Genomic DNA, 18,149 nt, shown 5'->3' on the forward strand with positions numbered 1-18,149 from the left:
TTTTGTTAGAAAAATAGACTTTTATTCGAACTCAAACCAAGTAAGTATGAAAGTACATAACTGTGGTAATATCCCCTGTATAGCAAAGTTAGATATAATACCATACACCGGAATGACCTACTGTAGCCCTACCTGAGTGCTAGTTACCTGAGTGCTAGTTACCTGAGGGCTAGTTACCTGAGGATTAGTTACCTGAGGGCTAGTTACCTGAGGGCTAGTTACCTGAGCTTTGGGCATTTTTCAGAAGTAATAAACAATAAGATAAGTTACATACAGTATGTATAACGCTAAAACGAACACTTCAGACACCGTCTACAAACACACACAACACCATCTGTCCTTCATCACCTGAGTCTCTGCTACTCTATGTACATAGTAAAACATCTGGAGTCTGTTGATGAGCTCAGACATTTTCTGCCATGCTGCTCACTTCACCCAAGGCCACCTCCATCATCTCTTCCTCCTGAATCTTGCCTTCCATCCCATCACCCTTCTCTTTGCCATCCATTCTCTCCATCCTCAGCACCTCTTTATCGTTACCTAACAGCTCCTGCTCCTTTGCCCTCCACTTTTCCTCATCTCTTTCCTTCTCCTCTCTCTCCAGCTTCTCCTTCTTTCGGAGCTTCCAGAAGAAGCGCAGGTTCCTCTCTGGGTAGGCCACGTTAGCCAGCGGCAGCTTGAATATGGTGTTGGTTTCCGTGGTAAACAGAAGGAAGGTGAGGGCGGAGAGACAGAAGGGCCAGGTGCAGGCTGGCAGGCCAAACTGAACAAAGAGAGAGAGGGAGCGAGAGAGAGTCAGATTTAAGAGATTTCAATTTTTATTTGTCACATGTGCTGAATACCACTGGTGTAGACCTTGCCGTGAAACGCTTACTTACAAGAGTTAAGAAAATGTATTGGGCCAAATGTACGACAATCTGTAGTGCCTTACAGTCGGATATCGAGCAGTTGCCATACCAGACGGCTATTCAACCAGTCAGGATGCTCTCGATGGTGCAGCTGTAGAACTTTTTGAAGATCTGAGGACCCATGCCAAATATTTTCTGTCTCCTGAGGGCGAATAGACATTGTCGTGCCCTCTTCACACCTGTCTTGGTGTGTTGGACCATGTCAGTTTGTTGGTTATGTGGACACCAAAGAACTTGAAGCTCTCAACCTGCTCCACTACAGCCCTGTTGATGTGAATGGCCTTCCTTTTCCTGTAGTCCAAAATCATCTACTTTGTCTAGATCATGTTGAAGGAGAGTTTCTGACCTCCCTATAGGCTGTCTCATCGTAGTTGATGATCAGGCCTACCACCGTTGTGTCGTCGGCAACCTTACTGATGGTGTTGGAGCTTTGCTTGGCCACACAGTTGTGGGTGAACAGGGAGTATAGGAGGAGACTAAGCACGCACCCCTGAGGGGCCCCCGTGTTGAGGATTAGCGTGGCAGATGTATTGTTGCATACCTTTACCACATGGGGGCGGCCCGTCAGGAAGGGTTCTTAGCTTAGTAATGAGTTTGGAGGGCACTATGTTGTTGAATGCTGAGCTGTAGTCAATGAACAGCATTTTCACGTAGGTGTTCCATTTGTTCAGGTGGGAAAGGGCAGTGTGGAGTGCAATAGAGATTGCATCATCTGTGGATCTATTGGGTGGTATGTGAATTGGAGTGTGATTCTGGGATGATGGTGTTGATGTGAGCCATGACCAGCCTTTCAAAGCATTTCATTGCTACAGATGTGAGTGCCACAGGTTGGTAGTCATTTAGGATTATGGTCAGATTTGTCAAATGGAGGGCGAGGGAGAGCTTTATATGAGTCTCTGTGTCGAAGTAAAGGTGGAGTCGAGTTTTTTTTCCATCTGGTTGCACATGTTACATGCTGGTAGAAATGAGGTAAAACGGATTTAAGTTTTCCTGCATTACAATCCCTGGCCACTAAGAACGCCACCTCTAAATTAACATTTTCTTGTTTGCTCTTAGCCTTATATAGTTAGTTGAATGCGGTCTTAGTGTGTTTTCAAAATGTGTTTATGTGCCCCACATTGTGTGAATGAAATTAGGCTACTGTATAGATAACAGCATGACTGTCATATTCTCATAACATTGTACTTACTGTGGACATGACATTAGCGATGGCTGAGCCCAGATATGCACAGAAGAAAGCTGGTGAAGAAAAGGCAGTCAAATTCAGTCATATTGCTACAGTACCACCCATCCAAACCTTTAAGGCCTTTAACCAGTCATGTGACACAGAGACAAGAGGTCCCCAGTTGGCATTACAGTGTGAACTCACCACAGGTGATTGCCAGCAGGTGTACCTGCCAGGTGAGAGCGTAGAACATCCCTCCAATAGCGATACAAGCTAGAACACAGTTATACCCCCACAGACCGAAGTAGATCGCCTCAAATGGAGCTGCCAGGGCCAGACCTTCAGGAAAAGAGCCCACACTGGAATTCACTCAGCTGTACAATACTGTCCACTTCAAATACCTCATCTGGAACACTCGTGTTGTGTCTAGTCTGGTGGTTATGTACGTGTGTGTGTCTACCTGAGACCATGCCAACTGCGGATCCAATGGTAGCGTGAGCACAGGTGATGGGAGAGGAAATGAAGAGAGCGACCATGAAGATTCCTCCTGTCCAGGGGTTATCACACCCATACACCTGGCCTATACCTACTGGCACAGCTGTGAACAGCTGAGGAGAGAGACAGAGAGGTGATCAGACTCGCGTGTGTGTGTGCATGCGTGTGTGGCCAGGGGCAATCACGTCAACAAAACCCACAGGCACCATACCACAGATGTGAGTGACACAAACACACCTTCTGACTCACATATAAATCAGAATTGGACAGAAATAGTATGATGGTTGAAGCCCTCAGCACATGCACAAGAATGTATCCATATTTTTTGTCATTTTGAAAAGTTCTCAGAGTCGGACAAAACCTCTAACCTACATCAGCTGCGTAGCCTAGTGGTTAGAGCGTTGGAATAGTAACCGAAAGGTTGCAAGTTCAAATCCCTGAGCTGACAAGGTACAAATCTGTTGTTCTGCCCCTGAACAAGGCAGTTAACCCACTGTGCCTAGGCCGTCATTGAAAAGAAGAATCTGTTCTTAACTGACTTGCCTAATGAAGTAAAACAAAAATCTCAGTATGTATGTGAACTATTTCTTGCATGTGGCCATTCCAGATAGATGGGATTCCTAGAGCTACTGAATGACTCAGCCTGGAAGTTTCTAGAATACACCTGAACCACACAACACGCAGAAACACACACATGCTTTGTTTATTCACACACAACACCCTGCTTTGTTTATTACCTTAGCTACGTTGACCTCAGCCCAGGTGATGTTGGCTAGTTCTGTGCGCGGCTGGATGAGGACTTGAGGGAAGTGGTGGTTGTAGTGGCCAGTAGCCACCATGTGGAGACATACCAGGATGTTGAAGGGAAGAGTAAACACTGGCAGGTCCCAACGACTGTTAATGGACGCCAATGCACTGGACACTATAGGGCTGGAGGAGAGGAGGTTAATGTATGCTGCTCAACCACAATGATACATAATAATCTCTCATCTCTCCAGTAATCACAAGTCCCATTCGAGGTCAAATCTAGTCAGGTATCGTCAAATCTGTTTTTTACCATGTGGAGGAAAGTTATTTCCCTGTCCGTTCTGAGAAATGGTGATTGTCACAAGTCTATTAGTGCACTGCAGATACTGGCTCGATATGTGTCAGTAAGACAGGACCATAATAACTGACATTAGTGAAAGTTGGTTAGACAAGGTAGAAAGAAAGTCAGGAATGTTCTTTTGACCCGATGATGTGATAGAGGCAGACATGAATAAAGCTAGAAATAATAGAGGCAAAAAAGTGGGTCAGTTTGACGTCATGATGTGATTCCGATCTTAATGGGCCAGATAGCCATCTTTTCCTGGTACTGAAAAGATTACATTATTCACATGTTTGATTCACGTGCAAAACCCCATGAGACGGTGGTTATCAGCTCATCTGATGGGTATCTGGTGGCACAGTCTAACTCACCAGGTCATAGACATGACAATGTTGGGCAGTAGGAGCCACCAGTACCACTCTCCAGCATTAGAGAACACGGCCATCAGCAGCCCCACCAAGATCCCATTGTAACCATACAGCCCCGCTGCAATCGCACCCCTAAAAGAGAGACAGACACACACAGTCAGAGATTGCATACGCACGTGTTCACTCACGTGCACGCACGCTCAGACACACACACACACCTGCTCTGTTGCAGTATGAGGGCAGAGATTGTGGCGAAGAGTGTGCCCACGAAGCCGTTGAGAGCCCACCAGCGGTTCTGCAGGATCAGCCCAGCAAAGATCACTAGGCCACTCAGAGGATTGTTGACAAACATGACCTGGGCAGCACCACGGAGAACCCAGTCTAGCAGCTGGAGTAGGAAGAACTGTTCTGGAGGGGGAGAATGGAGATGGGCAGCGGGTGAGGGAGAAAGAGAGAGTCATGTTCATAGAAAAAAATATGATATATGTTTCTTTGCACACAAAGCTATAGATAATCTGGTCATTGTATGCAGGTTTCTGTATTCTCACACACATACATGTACATACAGTCCCCAACACAGGTCCTATACAGGCTGTCAATTTGTAGAGAGATTTCAACAGAGCTGTATTGGATACTTTGCTGCATTGTCTAAAGATTATGAATGTGTTTCTTTTTCGGTGTTGTCACAGTCCTTTTTGGGACGATCCTGGGCTTGGGACGGTCTGGACATGTTTTCTCTGCTCATGGACATTGCCATTGGACATAGAGTGATGCATTTTCTTTGCTGGAGAAGCATAATGAATTCAGCATTCTGTTGAATTCATTACCTCAAAGTGATTTAAAAAATTAAGTTTTTATTCAATGATTTGTCAATGTTTTTGACTGACTGTATATAAGATAAACTTAGCCGGCCTCCCGGGTGGCGCAGTGGTTAAGGGTGCTGTACTGCAGCGCCAGCTGTGCCATCAGAGACTCTGGGTTCGCACCCAGGCTCTGTCGTAACCGGCCGCGACCGGGAGGTCCGTGGGGCGACGCACAATTGGCCTAGCGTCGTCCGGGTTAGGGAGGGCTTGGTCTCATCGCGCACCAGCGACTCCTCTGGCGGGACGGGTGCAGTGCGCGCCAACCAAGGTTGCCAGGTACACGGTGTTTCCTCCGGCACATTGGTGTGGCTGGCTTCTGGGTTGGATGTGTGCTGTGTTAAGAAGCAGTGCGGCTGGTTGGGTTGTGTATCAGAGGACGCATGACTTTCAACCTTCGTCTCTCCCGAGCCCGTACGGGAGTTGTAGCGATGAGACAAGATAGTAGCTACTACAACAATTGGATACCATGACATTTGGGAGAAAAAGGGGTAAAAATTCAACAAGAAAAAAAAAACAAAAAGATAAACTTAGCCTATTTGGAGAAGTGCTATGTTAAAATATAATCCATACTTACTTTTCATCCACTCTGCAAACACCTCCATGTCTCCTGAGATGTAGGACAGTAACAGTAGCATCCGGGCCTTGGCCTTCTGTTGGCAGGTGTGGACTGCAGACTTCCCAGCCTCAGCGTTTTCCCCCTGAGCCGCCTTCTGCTCCCCGCCCACTGACACCTCTGGATCTGGGTTGGCCATCAGTGGCTGCTGCTCTTGCTGCGTGAATTGTACAAATATTATACTAAACAAAACATATAAACGCAACATGCAACAATTTCAAAGATTTTGCTGAGTTTCAATTCATAAAAGGATATCAGTCAATTGAAATGAATTCATTAGGTCCAAATCTATGGATTCCACATGACTGGGTAGGGGTTGCAGCCATGGGTGGGCCTGGGAGGGCATATGCCCACCCACTCGGGAGCCAGGCTCAGCCACTGGGGAACTAGGTTCATCCAATCAGAATGAGTTTTCCCCTACAAATGTAAACACATTTGTGCACAACATTTTTGATAAATAAGCTTCTTGTCCGTATCGAACATTTCTGAGATCTTTTATTTCAGCTCTTGAAGCATGGGACCAACACTTTACAAGTTGTGTTTACATTTTTGTTCAGTGTATGTACAGTTATTTCTATTGATAATGGTGTACCCTGTTATTTTATCTTGTTCTGTCATACTTTCCATCATCAACATTTTAGTAGGTGTAGCTACTATTATTTTGTTTTAGTTAGCGCTTTGTGCATAATCTCCTAAAAACAACCCCTCTGAGCAGCCTGGTGATGTCTTAAAAAACCACACACAAAGTGAATCAAATCGAATCAAATCAAATTGTATTTGCACCTAATAACAACACTTTACAGACTTTACAGACTTTACTAGTCGGCAGCGTAGCCTAGTGGTAAGAGCGTTGCCCTAGTAACCGCAAAGGTTGACCTAGTCACTGCAAAGGTTGCAAGATCGAATACCGAGCTGATAAGGTCCAAAGTCTGTCTGTTCCAAAGGTCCACTTTTCCTAGGCCGTCACTGAAAATAAGAATTAGTTATTGACTGACTTGCCTAGTGATATAATGGTGAAATAATGGAAAAATAAAACAGATAAAAAGGAAGACAAATATTTGCTGAATAAAAAAAGGAAATAGTAAAACAATAAGGAGGCAGTATACAAAATGTACCAGTACTGAGTCAATGTGCCGGGATACCAAATACTTGAGTTAATAGAGATAATACAGTATGTACACTACCGTTCAATAGTTTGAGGTCCCTTAAGAATGTCCTTGTTATGAAAGAAAAGCAAATTTTTTTGTTCATTAAAATAACATCAAATTGATCAGATCAGTGTAGACATTGTTAATGTTGTAAATGACTATTTCAGGTGGAAACGGATGATTTTTAATGGAATATCTACATATGTGTACAGAGGCTCATTATCAGCAACCATCACTCCTGTGTTTCAATGGCACGTTGTGTTAGCTAATCCAAGTTTATAATTTTATAAGGATGATTGATAATTAGAAAATCCTTTTGCAATTATGTTAGCACAACTGAAAACTGTTGTGCTGATTTAAAGAAGCAATAAAACTGTCCTTCTTTAGAATAGTTGAGTATCTGGAGCATCAGCATTTGTGGGTTCGATTACAGGTTCAAAATGGCCAAAAACAAAGAACTTTCTTCTGAAACTCTATTCTTATTCTGAGAAATGAAGGCTATTCCATGCAAGAAATTGCCAGGAAACTGAAGATCTCGTACAACGCTGTGTACTACTCCCTTCACAAAACAGTGCAAACTGGCTGTACATGTTCTCTCTAATTTATTTTCCACAATGAGCAAATTTCTATTTTATCATAATGTAGGCCTACCAAAGGGGCCAACCATCAAAAAATATGGAGAAACATGAAAATAGCTGTTCTATCATTCAGCCTACAGTTGCAGTCAATGTGTTTTGTTAAAAGTACAGTGGGGCAAAAAAGTATTTAGTCAGCCACCAATTGTGCAAGTTCTCCCACTTAAAAAGATGAGAGAGGCCTGTAATTTTCATCATAGGTACACTTCAACTATGACGGACAAAATGAGAAAAAGCATCCAGAAAATCACATTGTAGGATTTTTAATGAATTTATTTGCAAATTATGGTGGAAAATAAGTATTTGATCAATAACAAAAGTTTATCTCAATACTTTGTTATATACCCTTTGTTGGCAATGACAGAGGTCAAACATTTTCTGTAAGTCTTCACAAGGTTTTCACACACTGTTGCTGATATTTTGGCCCATTCCTCCATGCAGATCTCCTCTAGAGCAGTGATGTTTTGGGGCTGTTGCTGGGCAAAACAGACTTTCAACTCCCTGCAATGATTTTCAATGGGGTTGAGATCTGGAGACTGGCTAGGCCACTCCAGGACCTTGAAATGCTTCTTACAAAGCCACTCCTTTGTTGCCCGGGTGGTGTGTTTGGGATCATTGTCATGCTGAAAGACCCAGCCACGTTTCATCTTCAATGCCCTTGCTGATAGAAGGAGGTTTTCACTCAAAATCTCACGATACATGGCCCCATTCATTCTTTCCTTTACACAATCAGTCGTTCTGGTCCCTTTGCAGAAAAACAGCCCCAAAGCATGATGCTTCACAGTAGGTATGGTGTTCTTTGGATGCAACTCAGCATTTTTTGTCCTCCAAACACGACGAGTTGAGTTTTTACCAAAAAGTTCTATTTTGGTTTCATCTGACCATATGACATTCTCCCAATCTTCGTCTGGATCATCCAAATGCTCTCTAGCAAACTTCAGATGGGCCTGGACATGTACTGGCTTAAGCAGGGGGACACATCTGGCACTGCAGGATTTGAGTCCCTGGCGGCGTAGTGTGTTACTGATGGTAGGCTTTGTTACTTTGGTCCCAGCTCTCTGCAGGTGATTCACTAGGTCCCCCTGTGTGGTTCTGAGATTTCTGCTCACCGCTCTTGTGATCATTTTGACCCCACGGTGTGAGATCTTGCGTGGAGCCCCAGATTGAGGGAGATTATCAGTGGTCTTGTGTGTCTTCCATTTCCTAATAATTGCTCCCACAGTTGATTTCTTCAAACCAAGCTGCTTACCTATTGCAGATTCAGTCTTCCCAGCCTGGTGCAGGTCTACAATTTTGTTTCTGGTGTCCTTTGACAGCTCTTTGGTCTTGGCCATAGTGGAGTTTGGAGTGTGACTGTTTGAGGTTGTGGACAGGTGTCTTTTATATTGATAACAAGTTCAAACAGGTGCCATTAATAAAGGTAACGAGTGGATGACAGAGGAGCCTCTTAAAGAAGAAGTTACAGGTCTGTGAGAGCCAGAAATCTTGCTTGTTTGTTGGTGACCAAATACTTATTTTCCACCATCATTTGCAAATAAATTCATAAAAAATCCTACAATGTGATTTTCTGGATTTTTTTTTCTCATTTTGTCTGTCATAGTTGAAGTGTACCTATGATGAAAATTACAGGCCTCTCTCATCTTTTTAAGTGGGAGAACTTGCACAATTGGTGGCTGACTAAATACTTTTTTGCCCCACTGTATGGCTATATTAAATGAGACATTTGAAAAAAATATGCAGGGCTTGATATTAACCTGTTTATCGTCTTGTCACTCAGACAAGGAGGTGACTGAAAATGTTATTGTGTTGTTTGATGCAAAAAAGTATTATTCTTCCCATACCATTGTTACAGAGAATCAGACAAATTATGCTACCCTCTGCCTATTGGCTACTCAGCTTATCCAAGCTTGTCTCAACATATAAGACTGCCCCTTTAAGACAAAAAAAAGCTCTTTACCTGACTTGCTTTAAAAAAAAGATGTCTAGAAAGGTACACATGCTATACTCTTGTAGGAAGCAATCACTCCCCTATTGCAGACTACAAATGATCTATAACTGGGCTAATAACTCACTAACTAGCAAAGGATATGAACAAAAATGTGCATAAGTGGATACATTCAGTTCTTGCTTTGATCCCAAAACAAGCACATCTACTCAGGACCACAGCTGTAAACACAGTCCAGATTGAATTAAATGGCACAGATCATCCATATATGGCAATGGTCATATACAGAGCATTCGGAAGTATTCAGACCCTTTTACTTTTTCCACATTTTGTTACGTTACAGCCTTATTCTAAAATGGATTAAATTGCTTTTGTTCGTCATGTATCTACAGTTGAAGTAGGATGTTTACATACACCTGAGCCAAAAACATTTAAACTCAGTTTTTTACAATTCCTGACATTTAATTCTAGCAAAAATTCCCTGTCTTAGGTCAGTTAGGATAACCACTTTATTTTAAGAACGAGAAATGTCAGAATAATAGTAGAGAGAATGATTTACTTCAGCTTTTATTTCTTTCATCATATTCCCAGTGGATCAGAAGTTTACATATACTCAAACAATGAACAATGAACTTGGGTCAAACATTTCAGGTAGCCGTCCACAAGCTTCCCACAATAAGTTGGGTGAATTTTGGCCCATTCCTCCTGACAGAGCTGGTGCAACTGAATCAGGTTTGTAGGCCTCCTTGCTCACACACGCTTTTTCAGTTCTGCCCACAAATGTTCTATAGGATTGAGGTCAGGGCTTTGTGATGGCCACTCCAATACCTTGACTTTGTTGCCCTTAAGCCATTTTGCCACAACTTTGGAAGTATGCTTGGGGTCATTGTCCATTTGGAAGATCCATTTGCAACCAAGCTTTAACTTCCTGACTGATGTCTTGAGATGCTGCCTCAATATATCCACATACTTTTCCTCCTCATGATGCCATCTATTTTGTGAAGTACACCAGTCCGTCGTGCAGCAAAGCACCCCACAAGATGATGCTGCCACCCCCGTGCTTCACGGTTGGGATGGTGTTCTTCGGCTTGCAAGCCTCCCCTTTTTCCTCCATACATAACGATGGTCATTATGGCCAAACAGTTATATTTTTGTTTCATCAGACCAGAGGACAGTTCTCCAAGAAGTAAAATCTTTGTCCCCATGTGCAGTTGCAACCTGTAGTCTGTCTTTTGTATGGCGGTTTTGGAGCAGTGGCTTCTTCCTTGCTGGACGGACTTTCAGGTTATGTCGATATAGGACTCGTTTAACTGTGGATATAAATACTTTTGTACCTGTTCCTCCAGCATCTTCACAATGTCCTTTTCTGTTGTTCTGGGATTGATTTGCACTTTTTGCACAAAAGTACGTTCATCTCTAGGAGACAGAACGCTTCTCCTTCCTGAGTGGTATGACGGCTGCGTGGTCCCTTGGTATTTATACTTGCTTACTATTGTTTGTACAGATGAACGCAATACCTTCAGGCATTTGGAAATTGCTCCCAAGGATGAACCAGACTTGTGGAGGTCTACCATTTTTTTCTGAGGTCTTGGCTGATTTCTTTTGATTTTCCCATGATGTCAATCAAAGGTAGGCCGTGAAAGGTAGGCCATCCACAGGTACACCTCCAATTGACTCAAATGATGTCAATTAGCCTATCAGAAGCTTCTAAAGCCATGACATCTTTTTCTGGAATTTTCCAAGCTGTTTAAGGGCACAGTCAACTTAGTGTATGTAAACTTCTGAACAACAGGAATTGTGATACAGTGAATTATAGGTGAAATAATCTGTCTATAAACAATTGTTGGAAATATTACTACATGCACAAAGTAGATGTCCTAACCGACTTGACAAAACTATAGTTTGTTAACAAGAAATTTGTGGAGTGGTTAAAAAACAAGTTTAAATGACTCTGTAACGGTTTTCTTGAGTTAAAGGAGAGGAGGACCAAAATGTAGGGTGGTTACTACTCATGTTTTTTAATAAGACAACTAAACATGAACATAATACAAAACAACAAACGTGGAAAACCGAAATAGCCCTATCTGGTGCAACAAACACAAAGACAAGAACAATCACCCACAAAACCCAACACCAAACAGGCTACCTAAATATTGTTCCCAATCAGAGACAATGACTAACACCTGCCTCTGATTGAGAACCATATCAGGCCAAACATAGAAATAGACAAACTAGACATGTAACATAGAATGCCCACTCAGATCACACCCTGACCAAACAAAACATAGAACCATACAAAGCAAACTATGGTCAGGGTGTGACAGACTCCAACCTGTGTAAATCAAATTTTGATTTGATTTACACTTAGATTGGAGTCATTTAAACTTGTTTTTCAACCACTCCACAAATGTCTTGTTTGATTTGATTTGTATTTTAAGTGTATGTAAACGTCCAACTTCAACTGTGCACACAATACCCCATAATGTCAAAGCAATAACAGGTTTTTAGACATTTTTGCAAATGTATTAAAAATAAAAAACGGAAATATCACATTTCCATACGTTTTCAGAACGTACACTCAGTACTTTGTTGAAGTACCTTTGGCAGTGATTACAGACTCAAGTTTTCTTGGGTATGTTGCTACAAACTTGGCACATCTGTATTTGGGGAGTTTCTCCCACTCTTCTCTGCAGATCTTCTCAAGCTCTGTCATGTTTGATGGGGAGCATCACTGCACAGCTCCTTTCAGGTTTTTCCAGACATGTTCGATTGTGTGCTTAGGGTTGTTGTCCTTTTGGAAGGGAAACCTTCACCCTACTCAGGTCCTGAGCGCTCTGGAGCAGGTTTTCATCAAGGATCTCTCTGTACTTTGCCCCGTTCATCTTTCCCTCAATCCCAACTAGTCTCCCAGTCCCTGCCACTGAAAATCATCCCCACAGCATGATGCTGCCACCACCATGTTTCACCATAGGGATGATGCCAGGTTTCCTCCAGATGTGACGCTTGGCATTCAGGCCAAAGAGTTCAATCTTGGTTTTATCAGACCAGAGAATCGTGTTGCTCAGAATCCTTTAGGGGCCTTTTGGCAACCTCCAAGCAGGCTTTCATGTGCCTTTTACTGAGGAGTGGCTCCGTCTGGCCAGTCTACCATAAAGGTCTTATTGGTGGAGTGCTGCAGAGATGGTTGTCCTTCTGGAAAGTTCTCCCATCTCCACAGAGGAATTCTGGAGCTCTGTCAAAGTGACCATCGGGTTCTTGGTCACCTCCCTGACCAAGGCCCTTCTCCCCCGATTGCTCAGTTTGCCGTCAGAGTTTGGACGTTCCAAACTTCATTCATTTTAGAATGATGGAAGCCATTGTATTCTTGGGGAACTTCAACTCTGCAGAAATGTTTTGGTACCATTCCCCAGATCTGTGCAGATCTTTGACCTCTACTTGGTTTTTGCTCTGACATGCACTGTCAACTGTGGGAACTTATATAGGGTATGAACACTTTCCGAATGCATTGTATGTCAATGGTCTATATTGGCCTACTGCAGCTCTGATTGGCTGTGCCACATGGTCTGTGTAGGATACGGTCTCGTGTGCAACAGAGTCATGAGAAATAGAGTCCAATAGAGTCCTGGGTTCTACCTACAAATAAATATCTTGCATAGTTAATTTTGTTTCGGTATGATGTATTGAAAGTGGCTAATATTGCCTTGATTCTCTCACAATTGCCACAGCAAAGGGAAATGTTGATAGTGTTAACTAACAGGAAAAACTTGAAGATCAATCCTGTGCTTCTCTCAGTAGGCTGATAATATTCTACGCTCTGCATGGCAGTCCTTGGGAGCTGCCCGGCAGTCTCAGGCTACTGCGAACCCTCACACACATACAGCTTATAGGGAACATTGCATGTGGGTTGGGGTAAAGTGACTAGGCAATCAGGATATAATGAACAGAGTAGTAGCATAGGTAAAGTGTAGTATGTGTGAGTGTGTGCATATAGTCTAGTGTGTGTGCATAGAGCCAGTGCAAGGGAGTCAGTGTAATACAGTTAAGATAAAGAAACTGTCCGCGTAGCCATCTGATGAACCATTCAGCACACTTATGTCTTGGGGGCAGAAGCTGTTCAGGTGCCTTTTGGTCACAGACTTGGCACTCCATGACCACTTGCTGTGCGATAGCAGAGAGAGTCTATGACTTGGGTGGTTGGAGTCTTTGACATTTTTTAGGGCCTTACTCCGCCTGGTATACAGGTAGGAGTTCGGCCCCAGTGATGTACTGGGCCGTAGGCACTACCCTCTCTAACGCCTTGCAGTCAGATGCTAAGCTGTTTTCATACCACACGGTGATGCAGCCAGTCAAGATGCTCTCAATGGTGCAGCTGTAGAACTTTTTGAGGATCTGAGGGCCCATACGAAATCTGTTCAGCCTCCAGAGGGGGAAGAGGTGTTGTCGTACACTCTTCATGTCTTGGTGTGTTTGGACCATGATAAGTCCTTAGTGAGGTGGACACAGTGGAACTTGAGCTCTCGATTGATGTTATCATCATGATTATGACACACAAAGACCCGTCTATGACCTGGCTTACCTTTGACTGGAATGCGGATGCAAGTTCTTGCGTTAAGGCACTATAGAAACTGGAGATATTCTTGGGAATATCCTACAGAAGATAAGTCATGTTAAAAAATATTATTATATAATATTAGTGTACACCACTAATTGGTGTAGGTGCTGCACTGTAAAACAAATTCAACATGTAAAAAGTAAATTCAGCTTAAATATCTAAGTTATCTGGACTTCAAAATGGGAAGGTGTTGAGCTGGTGTGGAATACTCCACAAACCTAATTAATAAAACAATGTTGAGTGAACTGAAATAGTGAAACTGAACTGAAAGTTTGCCATAACAACACAAATAGCTGAGTTGATCACACAAGAGAGTTCAGTTTGCTGAGACCAGCAACGTAAAATACTGTGTTGGCTTAAATACGTGTCTCATTAACATATTACCTTGTGTGCTTTTCTGCAAGATGTATTTAACTTTATTTTTTAAAATCAATTTACATGTCAGGAACCAGTTTACAACTTAAACATTTATTTTAGAGGCTGAAATATGATGCATTAACCCAGATATATCAAAAAGTGAAGTGGATTTGTTCAAACCATTAGTGAGATTGTTTTACCTGTTTATCTGGTGTGTGGTTAGTCAGAGCAAATTTGTAAGAACCCACTGTCTGCTTTCAACCAGCCATCTGTCGATAACATAACCATTTTCATAATTGAGCAAACAGCTATTTTATAGGTAATCCAACTTCGTATCTCTTGGCATAATGACTAAGGGGACAGTCGCTGGACCTGGGTTTGAGTTCATGGAGTTAAAATAGTTCAGCTGAGGATATTCTTACATTGTTAAATTAGGAGGACTTGAAATAAAACGTTTTAAAAAGATCAGGTTAACCAGCTGCAATATAATTTCTAGTTTACTCAACTGTTGAGACAACTTAAGAATGCATGTTGGCAGAACTTTTCTGTCCCCCAAAGTTAAGTGAACTAGAAATTGTATTGTAGGTGGTTGCCTTGATTTTAAAAAAGTTGGCTGAAAACACTTTTTACAGTGTGCCCTTTAGAAAAATAAATCTCAGTGAACTAAACGAAAGAAAGGGGTGCAACTCTACTGCATTCGAAGAGCAGTGTGAAGAGCAGTGTGAAGAGCAGTGTGAAGGGCAGTGTGAAGAGCAGTGTGAAGGGCAGTGTGAAGAGCAGTGTGAATGCAACTTCTTCTTGAACGCACACATTGAGTCAAACACAGGTGTCCCTCGACAACGTGGGCAACCAATAAAAAGTTGCATTCACACTGCTCTTCGAATGCATTCAGAGCAAGGTGTAAGGACCAAAACATGCATGCCTCAGTGCATCTGCTCTGAAGCTTTCCATTTCTTTTATCATATTAATATTCTACTTGAAATAAATGATGTAAACAGGCTCAGAAGCGAGAATGAAAGTCACACAGTCTTCTCATTTGCAGTGAGATTTATATTATAACCAACATTTTGTTCTGTTCTGTCATCAGTACCTCACCTTAAAGAATGGCAATTGTTTATTTCTTTAGAACGTTACTATTTAACATTATCCTTATATAATACTTTCTACGTAGGATGTAGTATTGGCATGTCCAACTTTCCCTTTTTTTTTTTACACAGATCTGTGCCCTTCTGCACGACAGAAAATGTTGCCTCCATTTAGACAGAAAGGAAGACGAGAAGGATGAGTAGTGCAGTGTGTGTCCTACCTTTGTGCGATGTGGTCCAGGCATATATGTTTCCAGTAGGGCAGGGTGCTGTGTGTGGCAGCTGCTGTGAAGCTGTGCTGTAGCAGGGCTCCCATCACTGTTTTTATACCCCGCACAACATTCCTACTCTCCTTCTAGATGAACAAGAGCGATAACGTTCAACCACGCGCAACTTAACTTTGATATGGAATGTGTGTGTGTACGAGAGAGATGGCCTTGACCTATGGGTGTTCTATCAGCAGTTCCCGTCCAATAGCCAGCCACACAACTGTTAGCATCATGACTTTTGACCTGTGAGAGATTTACCCTATAGAGAGAGTTTTATCATTTTCCATACAGTGTTTCAATAAAACTTGAAGTGCACAATTCATTTTTTTAAATCCAATGGCAGATTGTGAGCATGTAGAAAAATGTGTCACTCTTACAATTTCATTATCCTTATGCGTAAGACAAATGATCAGACATTGAGGCATTGCATGCAACATTGATTAAGATCACCTATTTTATGTGACTTGCCAACTGATCACTATCACCCTTCTCCTTGAAATTCATCAAGTAACGGTGTATCAATGATATTGAGATAATGAGAACCCAGGTATCTCAGCAGTGCATTTTACACGACACTATTCTAAATGGTAGTGACTCTTTCCACTTTGTTCCATTGAAGAACACTGGTTGATGTAGAATGATGATGTAGTATTTCAAGCCACATCCATATAGCATTTTGTTTAACCAACATAAATGTATGTCAAATGTATACATTTATGAGGTAAAAAAATAGAAATTGACAGTGTTCAGCAGTTATGTAGCTCTATGCATTAACTAGGCACTACATCATTTTATTGTTAACAAATGGCAAGAAAATCATATAAAAAGTAAAGTGAATATTGCATTAGATACTTAGATTGAAAATGCATCCACATTGAAAGAGTAATTTGGCGCAGTGAACAAGTGACTTTGTACTCGAAAATGTGTTTAGAGTTTTGAAACGTGAGCCATTTGGATGATCTGTTTAGATTTTTGTGCTTAGGGTTGTGAAAATGTACCACATACATGTGAAAATTGCACCAAAGTGAACTGCAACTTCACTCACACCTTCCTCTGAGTTTGTTCAAAGGAATTCCCATCCCTTCAACTATTTAAATCTCTGCAACTATTAGGAAAGGTGGATACATAGTCAGTTGTACAACTGAATGCTTAAACTGAAATGTTTCTTCCCAATTTAACTCAACCCCTCTAAACAGATGGTTAACTGCCTTGCTCAGAACAACAGATGTTTACCTTGTCAGCTCAGGGATTCAATCCAGCAACCTTTCGGTTACTGGTCCAACGCTCCAATCCGCCAGGCTTCCCGCCAGACTACCTGCCACCCCTAACATCTGTGACAGACCGGCTCGACTTTGTCTCATACAGCAAAATTTGAAATTGTGTTTTTTACAATGGATTAAAGTAGAGACAGAGCTAGAAAATGATATATCATATACTACAATGGGAAAGCAATTCTGCTTTGAAAGTTGATAAACTTGTCAAATCACTTCTGAGAAAATTACCCTTGAATGTTTTGGTACACATACCGGAGAGCTCTTCTTTGTCTACACCCATTCAGCATCGTTCACACCCTCTTAAGCTTTAGCCCCACCCATCTCTTTAAGGATTCACATATGATGCCATGTACAAAACAACCAAAGATTTCAAAGGCTGGTTTTATTACGGGTGTCTTTGTAAATTCAGTCTGGAGTGTCAGAGTGTTTTCTGGGCATTCGTAAACTCAGGGCGTTGTCAGATTGTCCGTTCGTAAATTCAGAGCGTTTCACTCTCGGTGCTTTCAGAGCGCACACTGGATGCTCTAGCCGAGTAGAAGGGTTGATTTAAGTGTTCTGTTCTAACAACAGCAGTCAAGCACCCAAGCTAACTGGCTAATGTTGGCTAGCTTGCTAGCTACGTCCAGACACAAATGAGAGAACAGCTATGGTGGTAAAAAATGACAAACTTCGTTATGCAAATGCACTGTATGAGCCTTAAACTTGTACGTTTCCCCGGTCTGTTTCTCTCATGTAAGAAGAAGCCAGTATTTTTCCTCTATTGTTTTTGAGTAACTTGGTCACGTGGCCAAAGACAAAGACTTTACACTTTAACTTGAAATGAAAACGACTTTCTGACAAAATTAGAAATGTGTAATATCTGAAATTGTAGCTAGCTAGACCATCTTATCCATAAACATGGATGGACGCTTCACTCTCTGTCCTGGATGCCATGGTATGACTTAGTTTGAAGATGTAATCCGGAGACAGGTGTTTTAAACAACAGCCTTCTAAATCAAATCAAATCAAATCAAATGTATTTATATAGCCCTTCGTACATCAGCTGATATCTCAAAGTGCTGTACAGAAACCCAGCCTAAAACCCCAAATATCAAGCAATGCAGGTGTAGAAGCACGGTGGCTAGGAAAAACTCCCTAGAAAGGCCAAAACCTAGGAAGAAACCTAGAGAGGAACCAGGCTATGTGGGGTGGCCAGTCCTCTTCTGGATGTGCCGGGTGGAGATTATAACAGAACATCGCCAAGATGTTCAAATGTTCATAAATGACCAGCATGGTCAAATAATAATAAGGCAGAACAGTTGCAACTGGAGTAGCAGCACGGCCAG

General features: G+C 42.1%; 1 protein-coding gene across 4 annotated transcripts; it reads right to left on the reverse strand.

The window, feature by feature from the left end:
• Window positions 1–16,992, reverse strand: slc14a2 (solute carrier family 14 member 2). 4 transcript variants are annotated; one of them, XM_064969677.1, is made up of 11 exons: window positions 15,503–15,646; window positions 14,397–14,465; window positions 13,804–13,875; window positions 5,461–5,656; window positions 4,242–4,431; window positions 4,027–4,155; window positions 3,306–3,498; window positions 2,534–2,681; window positions 2,278–2,412; window positions 2,098–2,147; window positions 1–763 (listed from the first exon to the last, which is right to left on the reverse strand). In XM_064969677.1, the coding sequence occupies exons 4-11, from the start codon at window positions 5,636–5,638 to the stop codon at window positions 404–406; spliced, it is 1,383 nt and encodes a 460-aa protein (XP_064825749.1). In that variant the 5' UTR covers window positions 5,639–5,656; window positions 13,804–13,875; window positions 14,397–14,465; window positions 15,503–15,646; the 3' UTR covers window positions 1–403. The 4 variants fall into 4 exon arrangements, with proteins under 4 accessions (XP_064825749.1, XP_064825734.1, XP_064825758.1 ...); XM_064969662.1 differs by lacking the exon at window positions 14,397–14,465 and having other exon boundaries at window positions 15,503–15,647; XM_064969686.1 differs by lacking the exons at window positions 13,804–13,875; window positions 14,397–14,465; window positions 15,503–15,646 and adding an exon at window positions 16,784–16,992.
• Window positions 16,993–18,149: the final 1,157 nt, after the last annotated feature.

Source organism: Oncorhynchus masou, chromosome 1 (genome assembly GCF_036934945.1).
Source record: "Oncorhynchus masou masou isolate Uvic2021 chromosome 1, UVic_Omas_1.1, whole genome shotgun sequence".
Taxonomy (NCBI): Eukaryota; Metazoa; Chordata; class Actinopteri; order Salmoniformes; family Salmonidae; genus Oncorhynchus; species Oncorhynchus masou.

What these genes read in the sequence shown, in the direction of transcription:
- slc14a2 (XM_064969662.1), bottom strand. Translation starts at nt 15,526, where the DNA reads ATGCCTGGACCACATCGCACAAAG. An exon ending in CGCAGTTGGCATGGTCTCAG is followed by an intron (nt 2,413 to 2,533) that starts GTAGACACACAC and finishes CTTTTCCTGAAG; the next exon opens with GTCTGGCCCTGGCAGCTCCA. An exon ending in TCGCTAATGTCATGTCCACA is followed by an intron (nt 764 to 2,097) that starts GTAAGTACAATG and finishes CTCTTTGTTCAG; the next exon opens with TTTGGCCTGCCAGCCTGCAC.